At 38.8% G+C, this 21076-nt stretch overlaps 1 protein-coding gene across 1 annotated transcript; it reads right to left on the reverse strand.

Moving 5' to 3' along the window:
- Positions 1 to 393: 393 nt before the first annotated feature.
- LOC5565046 (probable tRNA N6-adenosine threonylcarbamoyltransferase, mitochondrial) lies at positions 394 to 18938 on the reverse strand. Its single transcript, XM_001649364.2, has 5 exons — positions 18784 to 18938; positions 1921 to 2061; positions 1725 to 1858; positions 1194 to 1655; positions 394 to 1111 (listed from the first exon to the last, which is right to left on the reverse strand). The coding sequence occupies exons 1-5, from the start codon at positions 18828 to 18830 to the stop codon at positions 693 to 695; spliced, it is 1203 nt and encodes a 400-aa protein (XP_001649414.2). The 5' UTR covers positions 18831 to 18938; the 3' UTR covers positions 394 to 692.
- Positions 18939 to 21076: the final 2138 nt, after the last annotated feature.

Consider the following 21076-nt stretch of genomic DNA (forward strand, 5'->3'; position numbering starts at 1 on the left):
TATTCCGATAGGGTTTTGAGATATTTGAGTTTTTGTGTCAAAAATTATGTTTTTTAATGCAAAAAAAAATTTTTTTTTGCTGTGTGTATTTTTTTTTTTTTGGAATCTTTATTTAGTTGTCTAACTTTGTTTCTTTAGTTGTCTAACAATCGAACGAACCGTTTTTGCTGTGCAGCTTTTTGAATATGTTTGAACCATTTTCACATACACCCTTTTGAAAAGTTAGTCGTGACTCAACTTGAAGATTTGATATCGGAAAATGACGATTTAGATGGAACTGGAAAACTGTGCAAAGTTTCAGCTCAATAGAAAAAAAATGAATTAAAAAATTTACCAAATTTTGGTGCTGTTGCTTGGAATCACTCTATTTTGAATTTTTGCCAATCCATATTTAGTTGTTGATATTTTTCAGCTGTTTATCAATTTGAAAATGTAGCTCAAAGATTTATAACCAAACAAAATACCCTTTTTAGCAATGAGAAAGTCATGTCCGTGTTACAATATTATTCTAGACGCCGAGCAAACTCAGCATGGCTGGTCTGTTGCCAAATCATTCCATTTTACTTCCGCTTATCTCTCATATAAAGGATCACTAATCTGAAAGATTTCTCAGGTTATTTCGCGCCCTACTAGTTTTCTTAAAAACATAATCAAAGGCTATTTGTAATACTTATCTCACAATAAAAGATTTGTTAACATTTACTAGGTATATTTGCACTTTTAACTTTTTCTATCAAAGACGTACCTAGTTTTGTTTTACCAACAATGTCAACCGATGCATAATCCATCGTGACGTCTTCCCCAACAAGGAATTTTTCCACACCGTTCCAGGCTATCATTATTCCATTATCCGTACAATGCTGCCGTTCGGGCCTAACGGTCGTGTAACCAAATCCCTTTGCCATATTGGACACAGTATTGAATATGGCATCATTACACGCGACACCTCCAGATATTACGAGGAATTTCGCATCATCTGAACCAATGAGTTTCTCTTTTTCGCAGAACCGTATTGCGCGCTGTGTTCGCTGCGATATGTGACGGGCTGCTGCATTTAGAAATCCTGCGCATAAATCCTGGTAGTCGGGTAATACAGCGTCTGGGTCTAGATCTGTAAAATAACATGAGGGAAAATCGTGTAACCAACTGCGGTTGGAACATTGCATTGGTCGTATGCTGCGGTCCAAACTTACCTAATTCCCTCTCCTGCTGCAGAATGTGTCTAGTTGCAGTGTTCTTCAATCCAGCAAAGCTGAACTGGCAATCTCGATAGTGGGACAACGGTAGCGGAAAGTCATATTTCCGCGGGTTATCGCTAGACATGGCCGCTTGCTCAATTGACCGTCCTCCAGAACGCCAAGCATACTCTGGTAGATTTCTTAACTTCAAACGTCGCGCGATTTTGTCAAACGCTTCTCCTGGGGCATCGTCTAACGTTTCGCCAAGCAGATAGAATTGACTTGTGCTCTTTACTAGCGTTAACAAGGAATGACCTCCGCTGATCAGTATGCATAAAAAAGGAAATGGCACTTTGTTGGTCATCCGCGCCATTAGAGCATGAGCCTCCATATGGTGTATCGGTATAATAGGTTTTCTGTATTTCCTAGCCAAGTACTTTGCATATCTCAAGCCAACTATTAAACTCAGCGGTAATCCTGAAAGGTAACATTGAAAACACATTATTATTCGACGACTTTCAAAAAAATAGCGTATTATGAACATGCCTGGTCTATTTGTAACGGCGATTGCGTCAAGTTGTGAACAGTCAATGTCGGAACGTCTGAATGTTTCCTGTACAACGTTATCAATGTGTAACCGATGGAAATCCTGGGCAACGGGTGGTATAATTCCGCCAAACCTGTGCATTCATATTTAAGGTTTAAGCATTTCTCAGTTTCTAGTACAGTAGGTTCTACTCACTTGAGATGACTGTTCTGCTGAGAATGAATGCAATCGCCTAGAACAGTACCATTCCCACTTACAATCGCAGCACCACTGTCGTCACAACTCGTTTCTATGCCCAGAATCCAAGGACGGTCCGGTATTTTACTATAGCTTCGACTGTGAAAGGGAAAAATCATATTTTATTTTATTTGATCATCTATGGTTCAAAGAGGGGGTTCTGTGCAGGAAGGGCAGGGTACAGGTTCAGATTCTTTGAATAGTCAACGCCGCTTGAAAGAAAGGTCTCCAAGAATATTTTACATAAATTTCTCAACTACTTTCTACATGCACATATTCAAGAATTCTTCTAGATATTACTCCATACGTGCCTCTAGGGATTCATCCCCAATTTATCCAAAAGAATCTTCAATGAATCCATCCAGGGATTTCTTCAGTTATTCTGTCCAGAGTGTTCCATGGATATTTGTACATAGTTTTTCAATAATAACTTGAATATACGATACTTGATTATTTTGAGGACTTTATGTATGTTGAAGGAAATCACCCAGAGACACCTCCAGGAATCATCAGAAAATTATGAACACATTCTTCCTTCCCGGAGTTTCTCTATGCATCCTAACAGATATTTCCTCAGGAATGCCTACAAGAAACTGATAAGGTTCACAAATTGCTTCAAGTATTCTGCCTTCTCATTTTTTCCATGAAAGGTCATTCAAAGCTTATTATTGAATGTTTAATGGGTTTATCGGAATTACTCTGTTAATTTCTTCAGGAATTCTTTCAAGAAGTTTGTTGAGAAATTTTAAAACGACTGTCCTACGATTGTCCTATGAACTTCCTAGCACTTCTTCAAAAATGTTTCTACGATTCTTGCAGAAATTTGTTCAAAGATTCCATTCACCTTTCATAAGAAAACTATCGCCTATGTTATCATATGTGAAATTGTCCTTTATTACCACAATGAACTATGAGCTTTCATCATTGATTCTGTCAAAGGTGCCTGTAAGACTTTCTCTAGATATTTTCCAAGTTTTCCTCCAAATTATTACTTAAGGAGTCATGCCAAAAATTACTGCCGGAATTTATCAAAAAAACGTTCAAAAATCAATTCACTATGGCATTTTCTCAGGAACAAGTCAATAAATTTCTGGGATGATTTTTCTTTGAATATTATCTTCATAAGTTTCCTGTTAGAATTTTCTATGGTTTTTCGGATCATTTCAGGGATTGCATCAGGATTTTTTTTTAAATTCGTACAAGAATTCTTACAGAGCTTCTTGCAAAAAAATCCAAAACATTAAGAAAAATCTAGCAATTTCTTAAAGAATCTGTTTAGTAAATCCTCCAGAAATATCTGAGAAGATTCCTGCATATAATCCTTGGAGGATTTCTCCAGGTTCTTCCATGATTGAAATTTTTTTTAGGCACTATTCCTAGACTACACTTTTTTATATTAAACTTTGGGAGGGATTATTCCTAGAGAGACTATTCCTAGAGTTTATACAGATATTATTAAGGAAATTTTCCAAATAAAAATTCCAAGTAATTTTTCCTATGATTTTTTAAAAGATCCATGCAAAACTTATTCAAACAAATTTTGCATTAATTACACCAAAGTAAACTTCAGGAATCGCATAAAAAATGCAGTATTCCTTTAAATGTTATCAGGAATATTTCCATAAATCAGTGAGTTACTGGCCAGTTGGCATGTCTTTCAATCTCTGACTTCCGATTGGAAAGCAATTCCTTTCAAAACAGTTTTCAATGAGTAATTGGAATTAGAGTGGGAAAGTTATTAACATGTCTTTTTTTCAGAATACAATCTACGAAATATATCGTTACCACACAATGCAAAGTAACACAAGAATATATCCATAAATTTGTTAAATGATCTCTATTAACCCGTATAGGCCTGAGTGAAAGCAAAAATTCTAAAACCCTCACCGCTCAGCGAATTCTTAATGGATTCAAATGATTAAATCATTTTTTTGTCAGTATACTGGCACACATATTTAGTTTCTGGAAGTGATCACTGGGTCAGGTCGGGTGAGAAGGGTACTGTGCGTTTGTACCCCTGGAGGTAGGCAAATTTCAAGTCACAGAGTTAAGAGTTTGCATTTGATTAATCCTACAAAAATGATCATTTTTGGGTACCGAGATGCCTCAAACTGACAACAAAGTGGCCAATTTGAATCTGAACATCTGTGCCAAGCTTATGGGAACGCATTTTAGTGCACAATTACGTTTGTTTTCTACTTTTTGAGAATTGAAACGGTTTAGTATCCAACAAATCTATAGCTGGTTCTTCCGGGCATTACGTCCGATTGATCACATCCGGTATATTTTAAACGGTGCAAAACTTTTCATTTATAATGTTGAATATCAGATCTTAATGATTTATGCCATAGGTTCCCAAACTTTTCGAGTGCGCGACCCACCTTGACGTTAAGCGTCTTCCTCGCGACCCACTAAGAGTAAATCTTCTTCTTCTTCTTCTTGGCTATGTCCTCACTAGGACATATCCTGCTTCTCAGCTTAGTGTTCTTATGATTCGTATATCATGTGACAGGTACAATGATCCTCTATTCCCAGGGAAGTAAAGGAAATTTCTATTACGAAAAGATCCTGGACTGACCGGGATTCGGACCCAGAAACCTTCAGCATGGCTTTGCTTTGTAGCCGCGGACGCTAACCACTCGGCTAAGGAAGGAGGAAATCAATAATGAATTTTTCAGTGCGCATCGTACCTTCGTGCTGTGCGTACACGAATTCTCTCTGCTCTTGGAAGTTTTCTTAAAAACTACCTAAAGCAATAAAACAGTACTTTTCAGTGCTACAAAAACAGTACTTTTCAGTGCTAAAATTAAAAACGGTACTTTTCAGTGCTACTAAAACAGTACTTTTCAGTACCGTAAAACGGGGTAACTTTGATAATGCGGGTAACTTTGATAGTGCGTAACCCGCCGCATACTAAATGAAATATCATAATTTCTGTTAATCAGTTAAGCAAAACGAATGCAAAACTAAAGAATATTAGTATGACACTTCATGTAAGAGCAGTTTTCATTTGAATCAAGAACATTTTAGGCTTTTTATACGAATTTAGAAAATTTACACAATTTTAGCATTTTCAAAACGCTTACAAACAATCTGTTCTACGATCACTATTTGATGTAGTTTTGAATAGTTGGTCACTTATCTTTGATAGCCTGGTTATCATAGAACTTGAATACGGTCTCAAATCTCTTAGCGAAAAGCATATTCACAAACTGGGACCATTTTTGTAATCTAAGTCAGAAATTTCCATATAACGTTAAACGCCTAGAGGTATGCAATGCCCTACAAATGTTCGTTATTCATTCAATTTTGTTCGAGTCATACTCCATTATCAAAGTTACCCCAAAACAGAAAACCAACTTTCGATCATATGAAAAATTATATATCCATTCAAAATGAATCTTTTGCCAATTTATCGACTGTAATCGATAGCTAGGATGCCAGTACTTGTTTTAAAATTATAAATTGTAAATCTTTGAAACAGCATGCAAAAATATGCAAGTTTTCTTCGAAAAAACTATCAAAGTTACCCCGTTTTACGGTACTATTTTTCTACTATTGATCCCTTTACGATCCTTGTTTGGACCCGTGCCTTCGATTTTTCGTTGGACCCGTTGGCGAAAGCTAGCGGTGGTAATCCTTCTTGGACACCGTCTAGGGAAAAAACCTCTCGAAGGTCACGTCTTTCTCGTTTATTAACTAAACATGGTATCAACAACAAACAAAAGGAAGAGTGAATCTCTGAATACTTCCTTCCAAAAAAGTGGGATTTAAAACTGTCACTACACGTGGCAAGAATGGAAGAAAGGACGTTTCTCCGGAATGCGAACTTTCTTCCAAGGGTGAAATGAATAATTGTATCGAAATGAGCAATCAGTTCGATGCTCTAGACAAATTTTCCGAACACCAAATCGAAGCAGCCTCTAGCCCAGGCTCTTTGATTCAAGTGAGGAAGCAAAGAGTGCCGCCTATCGTGGTCAGTTGTTCCGAATTTGGGGGATTTAGGCAGGAGATCTTGAACTCCATTAGGGGAATCAAGGTTTCCTTCCAAATCGCAAAGAAAGGAGACTGTCGCGTTTTGCCGGAAACTCTTAAAGATCGTGAGCTTCTTCTCAAACATCTTGAAGAGAAGAAGCACAATTTTTTTACTTATGACGACAAAACTGAACGTTTGTTCAAAGTTGTCTTGAAAGGTCTCTCAAGTGACTATAAATCACCTGAAGAGATCAAAAATGGAATAAATGATTTACTTGGATTTTCCCCAGTCCAAGTAATCATTATGAAAAAGAGAACCCAATCTGGCATTGTTCGGAAAGGGCTTTCTCAAGAATTTTATTTAGTTCACTTTAACAAAAAAAGAACTAAATAATATTAAAGCTTTAGAAAAAGCAAAACTTTTGTTTGATGTCCGTGTGACATGGGAACATTTCCAGAAACCTGGAGGAAATTACCAGAACCCCACTCAATGCCGTCGGTGCCAAAAGTGGGGTCATGGTACAAAAAAATTGTCGCATGGATGCTAAATGCATGATTTGCGGAGGTTCTTCTCACGCCAAAGACGTCTGTCCAGTGAAGGAAGATACCACCAAATTCATATGTTGTAATTGCGGGGCTAACCATAAGTCCAATTTTTGGAATTGTCCTTCACGCAAAAAGGTCATTGAGGCTCGTGCCAGGCAGATGAAAGATAATATCCGTTACGATAACGGTCGTTTCCGGAATTTGCCTGGTAGAGTATCGACAATGCTCATTTTTCAGTTAACGATCGCTTGATCATGAATCATACCCATCAGGAAGATCATAATCATGCTCATTCACAAACTAATTTTGATCCGTCGGGTAGCCGTTCGAATCTTTCTATTTCGAATGTATCTACCCACGGTAAATCCTTTGCCGATATCGTAGCAGGAAATTCGAACTCCTCCCCTGTTCGATCCATGGGTACCCATTCTACTTGTTTCAAATCAAATGGAAAAAAACCCTACCGCCACAGGTAACTCTGATTTTAATTTTCTAACTGAACAACTGAATCTAATGATTGATGCAATGTTCAAAGCCACCACTATGACTGAAGCAGTCCAAGTAGGTGTAAAATTTACAAATCAAATTGTTATTGGATTACGTTTTTCTAATGGATCCAAATAATAATTTAAATATTTTAAATTGGAATGCTCGTTCTCTGAATGGTAAAGAGGACGAGCTGTTTAATTTTCTTACGGTTAATAACGTGCATATAGCAGTTATTACCGAAACGTATTTAAAACCTGGATCTAAACTCAAAAGAGATCCTAACTTTTTTGTTTATCGTAATGATCGACTTGATGGGGCATGTGGGGGAGTTGCAATCATCATTCATAGGCGTATAAAACATCAACTGTTTTCATCATTTGAAACTAAAGTTTTTGAAACTTTAGGTGTTTCTGTTGAAACACAGTTTGGTAAATATACTTTCATAGCTGCCTATTTGCCTTTTCAATGCTCTGGGCAGCAAGTTAATTTGCTCCAAACTGACTTGCGTAAATTGACTCGCAATAAGTCAAAAATTTTTGTCATTGGTGACTTTAATGCCAAACATCGGTCATGGAATAATTCTCAAAGTAATTCCAACGGCAGAATTTTATTTGATGAGTGCTCTTCAGGATATTTCTCAATTCAATACCCTGATAGCCCCACATGTTTTTCCTCTTCTAGAAATCCATCTACGATTGATTTGGTCTTAACCGACTCTAGTCATCTTTGTAGCCAACTGATTACTCATGCTGATTTTGATTCTGATCATGTCCCTGTTACATTTCAAATATCCCAAGAAGCGATTCTCAATCCTATCAGCTCCACTTTCAATTATTTACGAGCCGACTGGAATATATATAAAACGTATGTTGACTCCAATCTTGATGTTAACATTTCCTTAGAAACTAAACTTGATATTGACAATGCTCTTGAAACTTTAACAAATTCCATTGTTGAAGCCCGGAGCATTGCAATTCCAAATTTGAATCCGTGATTATAGACGATGATCTTAAACTCTTGATCCGTCTTAAAAACGTGAGGAGAAGGCAATTTCAACGCACTCGCGATCCTGCTATGAAAATTATATGGCAGGATTTGCAGAAAGAAATCAAGAAACGTTTTGCTCAATTAGGAAACAAAAATTTTGAAAATAAAATTTCTCAATTGGACCCTGGCTCTAAGCCCTTTTGGAAATTATCGAAAATCTTGAAAAAACCTCAGAAGCATTACCGGCATTGAAAGAGGAAAACAAATTATTACTAACTAATTGCGAAAAAGCTCAAAAACTTGCTATGCAGTTTGAAAGTGCGCACAATTTTAATTTAGGACTTACTAGTCCAATTGAAAATGAAGTTACTCAGGAGTTCGAAAATATTCTCAATCAAGAGAACGTTTTCGAAAATGCCTGGGAGACTGATTTGGAAGAAGTGAGAACTATTATTAAAAAAATCAAAAACATGAAAGCTCCTGGCGATGATGGAATTTTCTACATCCTCATCAAGAAACTTCCAGAAAGTAGCTTATCATTTCTAGTTGATATATTTAACAAATGTTTTCAATTAGCATATTTTCCTGACAAATGGAAAAATGCTAAGGTTGTTCCAATTTTAAAACCAGACAAAAATCCTGCAGAAGCTTCTAGCTATCGTCCAATCAGTTTGCTTTCCTCCATCAGTAAACTTTTTGAAAAGATTATTTTGAACAGAATGATGGCCCACATCAACGAAAATTCAATGTTTGCCAATGAACAGTTCGGATTCCGCCATGGACATTCGACCACTCATCAACTTTTACGTGTAACAAATTTGATCCGTTCCAACAAATCTGAAGGCTATTCTACTGGTCTTGCTCTTCTAGACATAGAAAAAGCATTCGACAGTGTTTGGCATAAAGGTTTGATTGTAAAATTAAAAAAACTTTAATTTTCCAACATACATTGTTAGAATAATTCAAAGTTATCTGTCAAATCGTACACTTCAGGTTAATTATCAGAACTCCAGATCTGAAAGACTTCCTGTAAGAGCTGGTGTTCCTCAAGGCAGCATTTTGGGACCAATATTATACAATATTTTCACTTCTGACTTACCTGAGCTACCTCAGGGATGTCAAAAATCTTTGTTTGCGGATGACACAGGCCTCTCCGCCAAAGGACGAAGCCTGCGTGTCATCTGTAGTCGATTGCAAAAAAGTTTGGATATTTTTTCTTCATACTTGCAAAAATGGAAGATTTCTCCTAATGCTTCCAAAACTCAACTAATAATATTCCCACATAAACCAAAAGCTCTTTATTTGAAACCTTCAAGTAGACATGTTGTCACGATGAGAGGGGTTCCAATAAATTGGTCAGATGAAGTAAAGTATCTAGGGCTCATGCTAGATAAGAATTTAACTTTCAAAAATCACATTGAGGGCATTTAAGCCAAATGTAATAAATATGTAAAATGTCTCTATCCCCTTATTAATAGAAAATCAAAACTTTGTCTTAAGAACAAGCTGTTGATATTCAAACAAATTTTCAGGCCAGCCATGTTGTATGCTGTACCAATATGGACTAGCTGTTGTAATACCAGGAAGAAAGCTCTGCAGAGAATTCAAACTAAAATTTTGAAAATGATTCTGAGGCTTCTTCCCTGGTATAGTACCAATGAGTTACATAGAATATCCAATGTTGAAACATTGGAACAAATGTCAAATACAATCATTAATAATTTCAGGCAAAAATCGTTACAATCTTCTATTGCCACGATTAATGCGTTATATGTTTAGGTTAAGTTAGGTTAAGTATATTAAAAACATTTTTTTTTCTCTTATAAGCAGGTGAAATCAACTCACCTGTAAAAAAACTGAACTGCTACGGCAAATGAAATGTAATATGTTGTTAACAAAATGTTAATTAAATCTTAAATTTGTTTTACCAAATTAGGATGATAGTGTTGTCAAATAACACAGAACACCTAGATATAAGAAATGAATGTAATGTTTGGAATGATACTAATAAGAAAATAAAAAAAAAATAAAAAAAAAAATGAATTTTGTAGGTTATCACCCAAGTAACTAACTAGTGCTTCAATTTGCTATTATAGAGATTACAGTACCTACATTAGAAAATTTAAAAGCCATATAAGCTCAAAAAGACGAACTAGCAGGCAAGTGGTTACTTGGGTCATTTTTTCTCAGATTTTGTGTAAAATTGGACCGTAATCGCAGTAGTTGATCATATTGTAAGAAAACATCGAATTATCTGTAAAACTGTTGAACAAAATTAAAAAGAAAACTAGAAAATGGTAACACCAGGGAATGAACTCTCGTCATTTCGATCAAAAAGCAGGTATGTTACCCTAGAGCCAGCTTCCAATCCATGATGGTGGTTTGAAACAAAAAAAATGTTGGTAAAAGGAGCATGCCAGAGCTACTCAAAATGTTGAACAAAAGATTGGTAATTGGTAAAGATTGGTGCTGTCACCGTGCTGTTCGACAGTATTTTACAAATTAAGTGATTATTTAAAAAAAACATAAAAACAAAGCTACAGTTAATATGCTGAATTCTGGATGTTCTCACTGAAATAATTGTTTTTTTTTTCTCTATTCTAAGTTTTCTGAACGGGGTGACGTTTTCAAATTTGAAAGTCAAACAATATATCATGATGCCTCAATCAGATGACCGGTCATTTATTTAAAAAGAGAAAAAAAATAAAGAAGCATAAGAGCAGCTAGTATTACTGGACAAATAATTAATCACGGTAAAAGTTTACATATTCATCTTTTTTTACCTGGCAAAAAAGCAGCTCTTTACCCTGAAACATATTTAAATAATCACTATTTTCGGGAATATTTTTCTACATTTTGACGAACTGAGAAATTCAGTAAATTGTATGCTTATTAAAGCATAATGGCCGGTACGCTGATCATAAGTACTGTGCAAAAGGATAGGACAAGAAACGGTCAAGAAATGATTCCGCTACCGAAATTACTTGAGCTGTACGCAGCTGAGAAGTAGAGCTAATTTCATAACGTCGGTAACGCCTGCCATACAAATCAAAGGGAGCTGTCACTTTTCCGAACGGAACAATGTGCCGCTCAATTATTCCGCAAGTAAAAGTGACATTTCGCTCATACTGAATCAGCTGTCAAAATTACTTTGGTAAAAAGGAGAAATTTTACTTGAGTGATTTACGTTTCAGGTCCGTACTTGGCTTAAGCATGGCAGAAATTTAGTCCAGTCATCGAGTGAAGTTCTAAAAGATTCATCTCAATGAAATTCAGCAAAATAATATATAATACAGCTAGTGATTCAAATGATGACGATCAGCTTTTCTCAAATTTCCTGGAAATCGTCTTTCAATCGATGTTTCAGCTTTTAATTCCGTTGAACGGTAGAGTGGCTGTTAGTGGCAACATACCTGTTGTGAGTGCAACTACTGTGCGCCACTCTATGATGTTTATGCTCTTTATTATTCTATTCTTTAATATTGGCAACAGTGCGCTGAGCGGAAGCATTTCGCGCCTTCGGTGCACGTTTTTCATAAGTTGTTGAGACGTTGAAGTGAATACATCGATTCGTGAATAAATAATCTTTTCTCGTTAATGAACTAAACTTGGCCTTTCAATTCTGCTGAATACTCTGTCCAAGAGGTTATTGGCCCAGCAGTCGCGGAAAGTATCGAGTTTTGCGGTTCGCGGTACGGAAAAGTGAATTTTGCGAAATTTGCGTATCGGTAGTGAACGTGATCGTGCTTGTTGAAAACAAGATGGCGGAATCACACGTCTCGATCGAAAAGTTGAATGATCAGAACTTCACAATATGGAAGTTCAAAATGCAACTTCTGTTATCACGTGAAAAGGTGCTGAAAGTTGTGATGGAACCGGCGCCGACGGCCCCTGATGCTTCATGGTCCGCCAACGACGAGAAGGCGAGGGCATTGATCGGGCTGGCATTGGACGACAGCCAGCTTATTCACGTGATGCAGACCAACACTTCGAAGGAGATGTGGGACGCTCTGAAAGGATACCACGAGCGATCATCCCTTTCGAGTAAAATCCATGTCATGCGCCAGATGTTTGCCACCAAGATGCCGGAGGGTGGAAACATGGGAGAGCACCTCAAACAGCTGACGTCATTGAGGCTCCGGTTAATTGCTCTTGGAGAAGAAGTGAAGGATCCGTCATTTGTTGCCTTGATGCTGTCGAGTCTACCAAAATCGTATGACGGTCTGATCGTGGCATTAGAGAGCCGACCGGATGCGGATCTCACGGTAGACTTCATCAAGGGTAAGTTGCTGGACGAAGGCCGACGTCGTGTGCAGGAAGGCGTGGAAGATGAGAAGGCATTGGTGTCTAGTGGATTCAGTGAGAAAAGTCGAAACAGGAGTGAGAAGAAAACTGACAAGAAGAAGGAAAAACTGTGTCACTATTGCAAAAAGGAAGGACATTTCCGAAGAGACTGCCGGAAGTGGGCCGCGGACAAGAAAGACAAAGAGAATAGTGAAAAAGCAAACATTGCCGCGGAAGTTGAGGATAGTGTGGATCTGTGTTTGTTCATCGGGAAGGCGGATGACGCTGGGCTGTGGTATTTCGATTCTGGGGCCACTTCCCATATGACAAACGATGCGTCTATCCTGAAGCAACTGGATAAATCGAAACAGTCGAAAATTTCGTTGGCTGACGGTCAATGCGTTCAATCGGCTGGTGTGGGAAGCAGCAAACTTGTTACCGTGAATGGGAAAGGAGGCCGCATGAATGTTTCGCTGGACAGTGTGTATCATGTACCATCGCTTACAACAAATCTGCTATCGGTGAGCAAGATTACCGATTTGGGTTTTGAAGTTGTGTTCGATAAGAATGGATGCCGTGTCCTGAAAGGTGAAAAAGTGCTATTAGTGGGGGAACGCAAAGGTGGCCTTTATCACCTGAAGCGATTTCCAGAGCAAGCCATGTTAGCGGACTCGAATCACGGAGTTTCTTGCCTACATCTGTGGCATCGTCGTTTTGGTCACCGTGACACGGAAGCGGTACTGAAGATCATGCGAAACGATTTTGGGAGCGGCTTGAAAGTGAATCAGTGTAACGTGAGGTCCGTTTGTGGTTCATGCTGCCAAGGGAAATTGAGCCGTGAATCATTCCCAAAAGTGTCATCTTCGAGAGCATCGGCTGTTGGTGACTTGGTGCATACGGACTTGGCTGGTCCCATGGAGGAGCCAACAGCGCGCGGCAGTCGATTTTTCATGACAGTGGTGGATGACTACAGCCGTTATACAGTAATCTTCCTGTTGCGTAACAAGTCTGAAGCCGAGGATCGGATTCGGGAGTACTGCGCTTTGGTCAGGAATCAGTTCGGCCACTACCCGAAGGTCATTCGATCCGATGGCGGCGGAGAATATGCGGGTAAGTCGTTGCAGAAATATTTTTCAGATCACGGAATAGTCCATCAGTGTACGGCCCCGTACTCCCCGCAACAGAATGGGGTTGCCGAACGTAAAAATCGGTACCTCGTTGAAATGATGCGGTGCATGTTGGCGGATTCGAAAATGGAGAAGGTGTTCTGGGGCGAGGCGGTTTCGACTGCAAATTATCTGCAGAATCGCTTGCCATCGTCATCGATAAAGTGCACGCCTTATGAGTTGTGGTACCGGAAGAAGCCGGCGTTCGCACATCTTCGTGTTTTCGGATCGGAAGCTTACGTCCACATCCCTAGGGAAAAGCGTCGAAAACTTGATAAGAAGGCTGAGAAGTTGGTGTTCGTCGGTTATGCGGAAGGGCAGAAGGCTTATCGGTTTGTGGACCTGGAAACGAAAAGAATCGTGATTAGCCGTGATGCAAAATTTGATGAAAACAGCGACGTTGGAGAAGCGAAGAAACAGGAGCCATCCAAGTCAGGAGGAGTAGTGATAGTGTCACTTGGACCAACTCCCCCGCTCGAGGAAGTGAATGTCGATCTTGATGCCGATGCTGGTTGTGAGGAGCTTGATGCAACACAATACGACAGTGCTACGGATGATGATCTAGCGGATGAACCATCGTTCCATGGTTTTCCTCTGGATGAGGTGGCACGAAGGTCCAAACGTGTGAACAAGGGTATCCCTCCGGTTCGGTTGATTGAAGAAGCTTATTCAGTGGGAACTATGCCGGAAGCAGTTGAACCCAGGAACTTGAAGGAAGCCTTATCCTGTGAAGAACGCGCTGAGTGGAGAGCAGCAATGGTGAGTGAATTGAAATCGCACGCCGAAAATGGAACTTGGGAGCTTGTCGATTTGCCTGCAGGACGGAAGGTGGTTGGTTGCCGCTGGGTTTTCAAGTTGAAGCGGAACGCAGCTGGTAAGGTGATCAAACACAAAGCTCGTCTGGTGGCTCAGGGCTATTCGCAGCGGTTCGGCGAGGATTATGATGAGGTCTTCGCTCCAGTAACGAGTCACACAACTCTTCGTATGTTGCTTGCTCTTGCTTCGAAGAAGAAAATGACACTTAAGCATTTCGACGTAAAGACGGCCTACTTATACGGCGAGCTCGACCAGGACTTGTTTATGCGGCAACCACCTGGATACGAGGAAAAAGGCAAGGAGCACTTGGTTTGTCGTCTTAAAAAGAGCATATACGGACTCAAACAGTCCGCACGTTGCTGGAACCAAAAGCTGCATGGTGTTCTTTTGAAGATGGGTTTCAAGCAAAGTAATGCTGATCAGTGCTTGTATACCAAAGTCGAAAATGGGAAGAAAGTGTATTTGTTAGTGTATGTGGACGATATAATGGTTGGATGCGAAAAGGAACAGTATATTGACTATGTGTACCAATCGTTGAAAAAGTGTTTTGAGATTACCGATCTCGGAGACTTGAGCTATTTTCTGGGACTGGAGATAAAACGACAGAACGGTGATTACAGTGTGAGCCTTGAAGGCTATATTGATAAACTAATAGACAAATTTGGTTTGAGTGAAGCAAAAGTTGCTAAAACGCCAATGGACGAAGGTTTTTTGAAAGTGGACGATACAAGCGCAGCTTTGACTGACGAAACAAAATACAGAAGTCTTGTTGGCGGTCTTCTGTATATTTCAGTGTGTGCAAGACCAGATATTTCGGTTAGTACGGCTATACTTGGTCGCAAAGTGAGCGCTCCTACTGATGCATGCTGGGTGGCAGCAAAGCGAGTCGTTCGCTATTTGAAGGCGACCAAACATTGGCGGCTGGTGTACAACGGATCTGGAGGCGGTTTGATCGGCTATACGGACGCTGATTGGGCCGGTGATGCAAATTCGAGGAAGTCAACAACTGGGTATGTATTTTGCTACGCAAACGGAGCTGTTTCATGGGCCAGTCGTAAACAGGCTTGTGTTACCCTATCCTCTATGGAGTCAGAGTACGTCGCACTGAGCGAGGCTACCCAGGAATTAGTCTGGCTTCGTAGGTTGATGCAAGATATGGGCGAGCGTGAAGAAGGACCTACAAAGGTGATGGAAGACAACCAAAGCTGCATTAGTTTTGTGAATTCCGAAAGGATCAACCGTCGATCCAAACATATCGAGACAAAGGAGTGTTTCGTCAAGCAGCAATGTGAGCAAGGACTTCTGAAGCTTGAATACTGTCCGACGGAACACATGGTGGCAGACGTTCTCACCAAGCCCCTGGGGACTACGAAGCAACGAAAGTTTTCTGGAATGCTTGGATTGTCGGCTAATCGTGGCACCATTCGTTGAGGAGGAGTGTTGTGAGTGCAACTACTGTGCGCCACTCTATGATGTTTATGCTCTTTATTATTCTATTCTTTAATATTGGCAACAGTGCGCTGAGCGGAAGCATTTCGCGCCTTCGGTGCACGTTTTTCATAAGTTGTTGAGACGTTGAAGTGAATACATCGATTCGTGAATAAATAATCTTTTCTCGTTAATGAACTAAACTTGGCCTTTCAATTCTGCTGAATACTCTGTCCAAGAATACCTAGTGCCTAATCAATAGATAAATCAATTTGATAAATTTAATAAATGAGAGAGTAGTAAAGAACTTGTAAAAATCTATTGTTGAAAATTGAAGAGACAATCAAAAAGCTGGAGGACATATGAAATTTGATAATTTCTCACGACCCACCAAAGATCACCTCACGACCCCCAAGGGGGTCGCGACCCACAAACTATGATTTATGCAAATTAAAAGGATTGTCATTACAAATAAATAAAGGTTACTTGGCATGTCCCAAAAAATAGCCCTTTTTTACCCGACTTGACCCAGTGACCCACCGGAATAACTCCGGCCACAAGAATATTTCCGAGTTCATCTGGCCACTTCTAGGAACTCAATATGTGGGCCAGTGAACTGACAAAAAATCATTTGAATCTGTTAAGAATTCGTTAAGAGCGGTGAGGGTTTCAGTATTTTTGCTTTCACTCAGGCCTATACGGGTTAAGACCCAGTAGCTTTAGCTGATTTTTAGTTTGACGAAAATTTTCCACTAACTGGAGCGGAAATCGATCCCACGCTTCGTGGCATTCAAAAACGTTTAAGCGACTGATGTCGCGTGAACGGCTACAAAACCCACAAATTACCAACTTCTTGGTGGATATTACTTAGCTTCAACAAGTATTCTTTCACGCTTTGCAGCAGGAATTCCTTCTCATATTTGGGAGTTATTACAAGACCAAAGTTTTACACAGAAATAAATGATTTATTATGTCACTTTGCTCAAAATTGCAGTTATGGTTAATGTATCTTGGTAATACAGTAATGTCCCGATTTTGTCAGCCCCATGCTGCATTTAGGGTTGACAAAATTGGGTAAAAAAATTTCGCCTGATTCGAAGTTTTATTTTAATTCAAGGACTTAGTTTTATGATTTTGTCAATATAAATATTGTTCTTTTACAATTTCCTGTCACAGTTTTTTCTCGGTATTGCGTTATTTTAGATTCGGCTGATAGTGCTATACCACCCGGCACTAATTTCGAAGTGAAAAAAGTGGATAAAGTGCGAAATAGTGAATAGCGAAATACCTGATAAATTATAGAGCTATAGTTTTGTATCATATCCAATACAGAACCGTTTGAAAGTCACTATGGACGCAAGGGTCGTAAAGTGATGGACTGATTGCCGAAGATATATGTGTTTGTGTTTTTTTACGAACGAACTGATGTACCTACTTATAAGTGGAAATATGGTTTAGAAAATTGTGTTCGTTGGAAGGCTATGTACCGCTTGGATGGCTTCCTGCGGTATTACACCTCTGAAATTGGAACGGTTGGGTTATCCGGTGAGTTTGTTCCATATTATTCTACACTTTTTATTTGAAATAACTCTAGATAAATCTTGTTAAAAAAGATGGGAAAGAATCGGTTTTGGTTTATTTGTAAATTTGTGTATCGCCGGTTTAATTTCACTAAAATCAAGTGGCTCACGCCCGCGCTTTATTTTTTCTTAAACTTGTTTCCGTTTTCGCTTTTCTTCGTTTTATTTTGTTTTCTTAGCAGTACTACGATATGGTACAATGTGAATTTCAGTTGAAACGCGGAGCACCGTGATTTTATGGGTTAAGTTTTATCAACATTCATTGATTTATTAACGGACAGTTTTTTTTTATAATTTTGAAATATTTTCGGAACTGGTTGACTTTCAAGCTTGAAATACTTTCCCAGACGTTTTTTTTTTTTGAGATTATTTGGATTAAGCTGAGTATAATTTTTAATTTCTTTATTTTTATAATTTTACGGTAAGATACTTTAATAACACTATGTATGATATTTTACTATATATTGGGTATTGGGGAGGGGTAGCCTAAGGGAGTTAATTGAACTGTCGACTGGATGAAAGTGCGTGGGGTCGCCAGCCTTTTGTCACGAGAAAACAGCCTTAGTGTTGTCTTCCAAAGGTCTTCAAAGATATTAACTAGCCCTGCTACAACAAACCATCAGGTAGATCATACCATCCCGGTATGATTCTGCAGCCATAGGTAATCCTTGCGCTGATGGTGGCTAAATAATCATCATCATCATCATATAAATATTGTTCTTTTACTTCTGTACGCGAGGGAGCTAATCGGACGAAATAATACACGGTGGACTACTTTTGAACTCAAAAATGGACTGTATTAATTTACTTTTAATTTTACTTTTAGTGACCGGTTGGTCAGACGACTGTACTTTTTCTGATTCTCTTACCGGAAAAAGAAACGGAATAATGTTGGCTGCGATGATGACGTTTGGCGAGGGATGTGCACGAAGTCTACACAGCGTGGGATGTACTGCATGCGAACAACTTCCATTTTATATGTATCGTGATCCAAGGTAACATTGATACGTTTCTTGGATAATTATTAAGAATTTCAAATTTAAAATTTAAGACGTGGCCAAGGTCATAATTGACTTTATACACCCAATATTGCTAGTATAGACGTGTTTATTCTAATTAAATTAAATATAATTTTTAGGCTGACATAATCGGGCATAAGAGATGCTAAAATCGGGGGTAGATAAAATCGAGTCAAAAAGGGTGCTAAAATCGGGGGTAGACAATATCGGGGGCTGACAAAATCGGGTCATTACTGTATCAACTTGAATATGATAGTTTTACTAGTTTTGAATTTGGACATTTTTTCATATAAAATTCTAATATTTAATCATAGGAATTGTAAGGGAGATATGAGATTTCAAACAGACGCATTAATTAGTTGCCAATTTGGGCCTCATTGTGCTATGTTGAAACAATCGGTGTGGCCAGCGTAATTAGTTAGATTGAGAACCACTGATTTATTACAGCAGTGCGATGTGCTGAACACAAACTAGTATTAATTTTTATAGATTAAACCTTAAAATTTTAACATTTTATGTCAGAAAACTAACCTGAATGAAGCAGCAAAATATCTTGAACAAATCGACACTTTGAACATTATTAAGTCACTAATAATTACGCCACAAAGTTTTGTGTAACGTTTTGTTTACAGCCGGCGAGGAACTGAGCTGCTGGCTGATGCTGTCTCTCTCTCCTGCACAGCTGATCGGCATGCATTTTTTATTGTCTGCGCGCTATCTATTATCGTTTTCCAATTACATAGTAGATTTACAAACCATTATACGATGAAACATTTATTAATAAAGCGACAACAGGTAGCGTGCAAGTTGGTGAAAATCTGGGATGTGAAAAAAATCACTGTGAAAAATTTCAACTCAATTTATACCAATTGCCCATTGCACGGTGACGTCATCAGAAAATCGCTCTCTTTCCCTCATTCGGGAAATCTGAAAACAACGGTGCCAGTACCTGTCCATATTGACAGGTACTGGCACCATTGTTTTCAAGTTTTGTTGAAGAGCGAAAGAGAGAGAATTTTGCCGTGAAATTCCTAATAATAATTGATTTCCTACCTAGAATTTCGCACTTAATACTAATTTTAATTAATTTAACCACTTTCGGCTCAATCACAAATTTCATAACGTTGAAGGGGGTGGTTGTGATGTTACGGCTCATACAAAATTCATACAAAAAGCGTTACGAGGCGGGTGTCGAAAATGGCCATTTTTAGCGATAATGAATGAACCCTTTAGACAATGGACCAATGCACGAGTTCACTATTTGACGCATGGGGCAGGACACTAGATCCAGTAGGGTAGGTGTGCCAGTTTTGGCCACCCTAAGGAAAAATATTGTTTATACATAAATCAAAAGACCTTTGGTTACTGTCAGTACATCAAACGAAAGCTTTCAATCCATGCTCAGCAGGGAAAATATAAAAAATAATCAGAAACTTTGTTTTTGTATTAAAAATGGTGGTGGCGAATACTGGACCTCTAGCACCAGTATTCGCCACGATTTTAATTTCGGTTCCTGAATTCGCCACTTACGTTGATTTCTTATGGAGGGTGGCGAGTCAGGAACAGGTGGCGAAACATAGGTACAAAGGAGTAAAAAGTTTAAGGAAAATGATTTTTTTCTATTATTTTCTGAGAAAATTTTGCGGTTTCCAAGAATGTTTCCGTATCATCTTAAAGCAATTTAGCGAACACTAAACAATTGGTAACCATATATGTCGTAAAATGGTATATAATCCGGGGTGGCGAATAACTGGTACATGGCGAATACCGGTACACCTTCCCTATTAAAATATTAATATTTATTAATGATATTAATATTGATATTGAGAATATTATCAAGTATGCATGGAGTTTTGTTGTTTGCCTGTTGCCGGAGTTGCCAAGGCAAATTGATTATTTATATGAAAAAACAAGTTGTGTTTATTGCCAGTTCGCCTCAGATCCATATGGTCATGATATCATGATGAGTATATGGATCAGAATTACCGTCTGCTTCTTCTTTCTGGCATTACGTACCAACTGGGGCAGAGTCTGCTTCTCAGCTTAGTGTTCTTATGAGCACTTCCACAATTATTAACTGAGAGCTTTCTCTGTCAATTGACCATTTTTGCATTCGTATATCGTGTGGCAGGTACGAAGATACTCTATGCCCAGGGAAGTCGAGAAAATTTCCAACCCGAAAAGATCCTCGACCGGTGGGATTCGAACCCACGACCCTCAGCTTGGTCTTGCTGAATAGCTGCGCGTTTACCGCTACGGCTATCTGGGCCCCAAGCCTCAAAGTAATTGAGCCAAAATAAAAGAAAAGAAAAGATGTTCTTGAAGTATAATATGTGTTGGAGTCATATCAGAATCTATATCTGACAGGTCTCTGCAGACCAGGATATTCCCCATACCACCACTAATGAATTCAGTTTTTAGAACATCCTCACCTCCATTCTCTATATTGAGTAAAAAGCATGAGAAATGCAACATAGACCACACTGCTTGTCTGGCTAGAAAAAGACTGTCATTGTCATCAATGCTCCACATCTTTCTACGATTTGGGGGCCATTCCGCAACTCGATTCCGATACAATTTGTCTCCTGCGGTATGTCAGATCCGCAAGACATACAATCCACGATCCCTAGCCGCTTGTATATAAGCCCCCTACATTGACTTAAATTCAAGATACTTCTGTCAGATGTCTTTAGGAAAATCGTGGCTATCTCGATGATATCATAAAAATAATATATATTAATCCGTATTAACGGATATTAATACCAATATTAATGAGTGTCTTACCCCATGATTTGACGTTTGAGCGGTGCCGTGTTATTTACGT

This window comes from Aedes aegypti, chromosome 1 (genome assembly GCF_002204515.2).
Source record: "Aedes aegypti strain LVP_AGWG chromosome 1, AaegL5.0 Primary Assembly, whole genome shotgun sequence".
Taxonomy (NCBI): domain Eukaryota; kingdom Metazoa; phylum Arthropoda; class Insecta; order Diptera; family Culicidae; genus Aedes; species Aedes aegypti.

Excerpts from the sequence above, each read along its gene's own strand:
- LOC5565046 (XM_001649364.2), bottom strand. The coding sequence starts at position 18,830 with ATGTTCAAAGTGTCGATTTGTTCAAGATATTTTGCTGCTTCATTCAG. Across the intron at positions 1,859-1,920 it reads CAGCAGAACAGTCATCTCAA|GTTTGGCGGAATTATACCAC; the intron begins GTGAGTAGAACC and ends ATGAATGCACAG. Across the intron at positions 1,656-1,724 it reads CGCCGTTACAAATAGACCAG|GATTACCGCTGAGTTTAATA; the intron begins GCATGTTCATAA and ends GTTACCTTTCAG.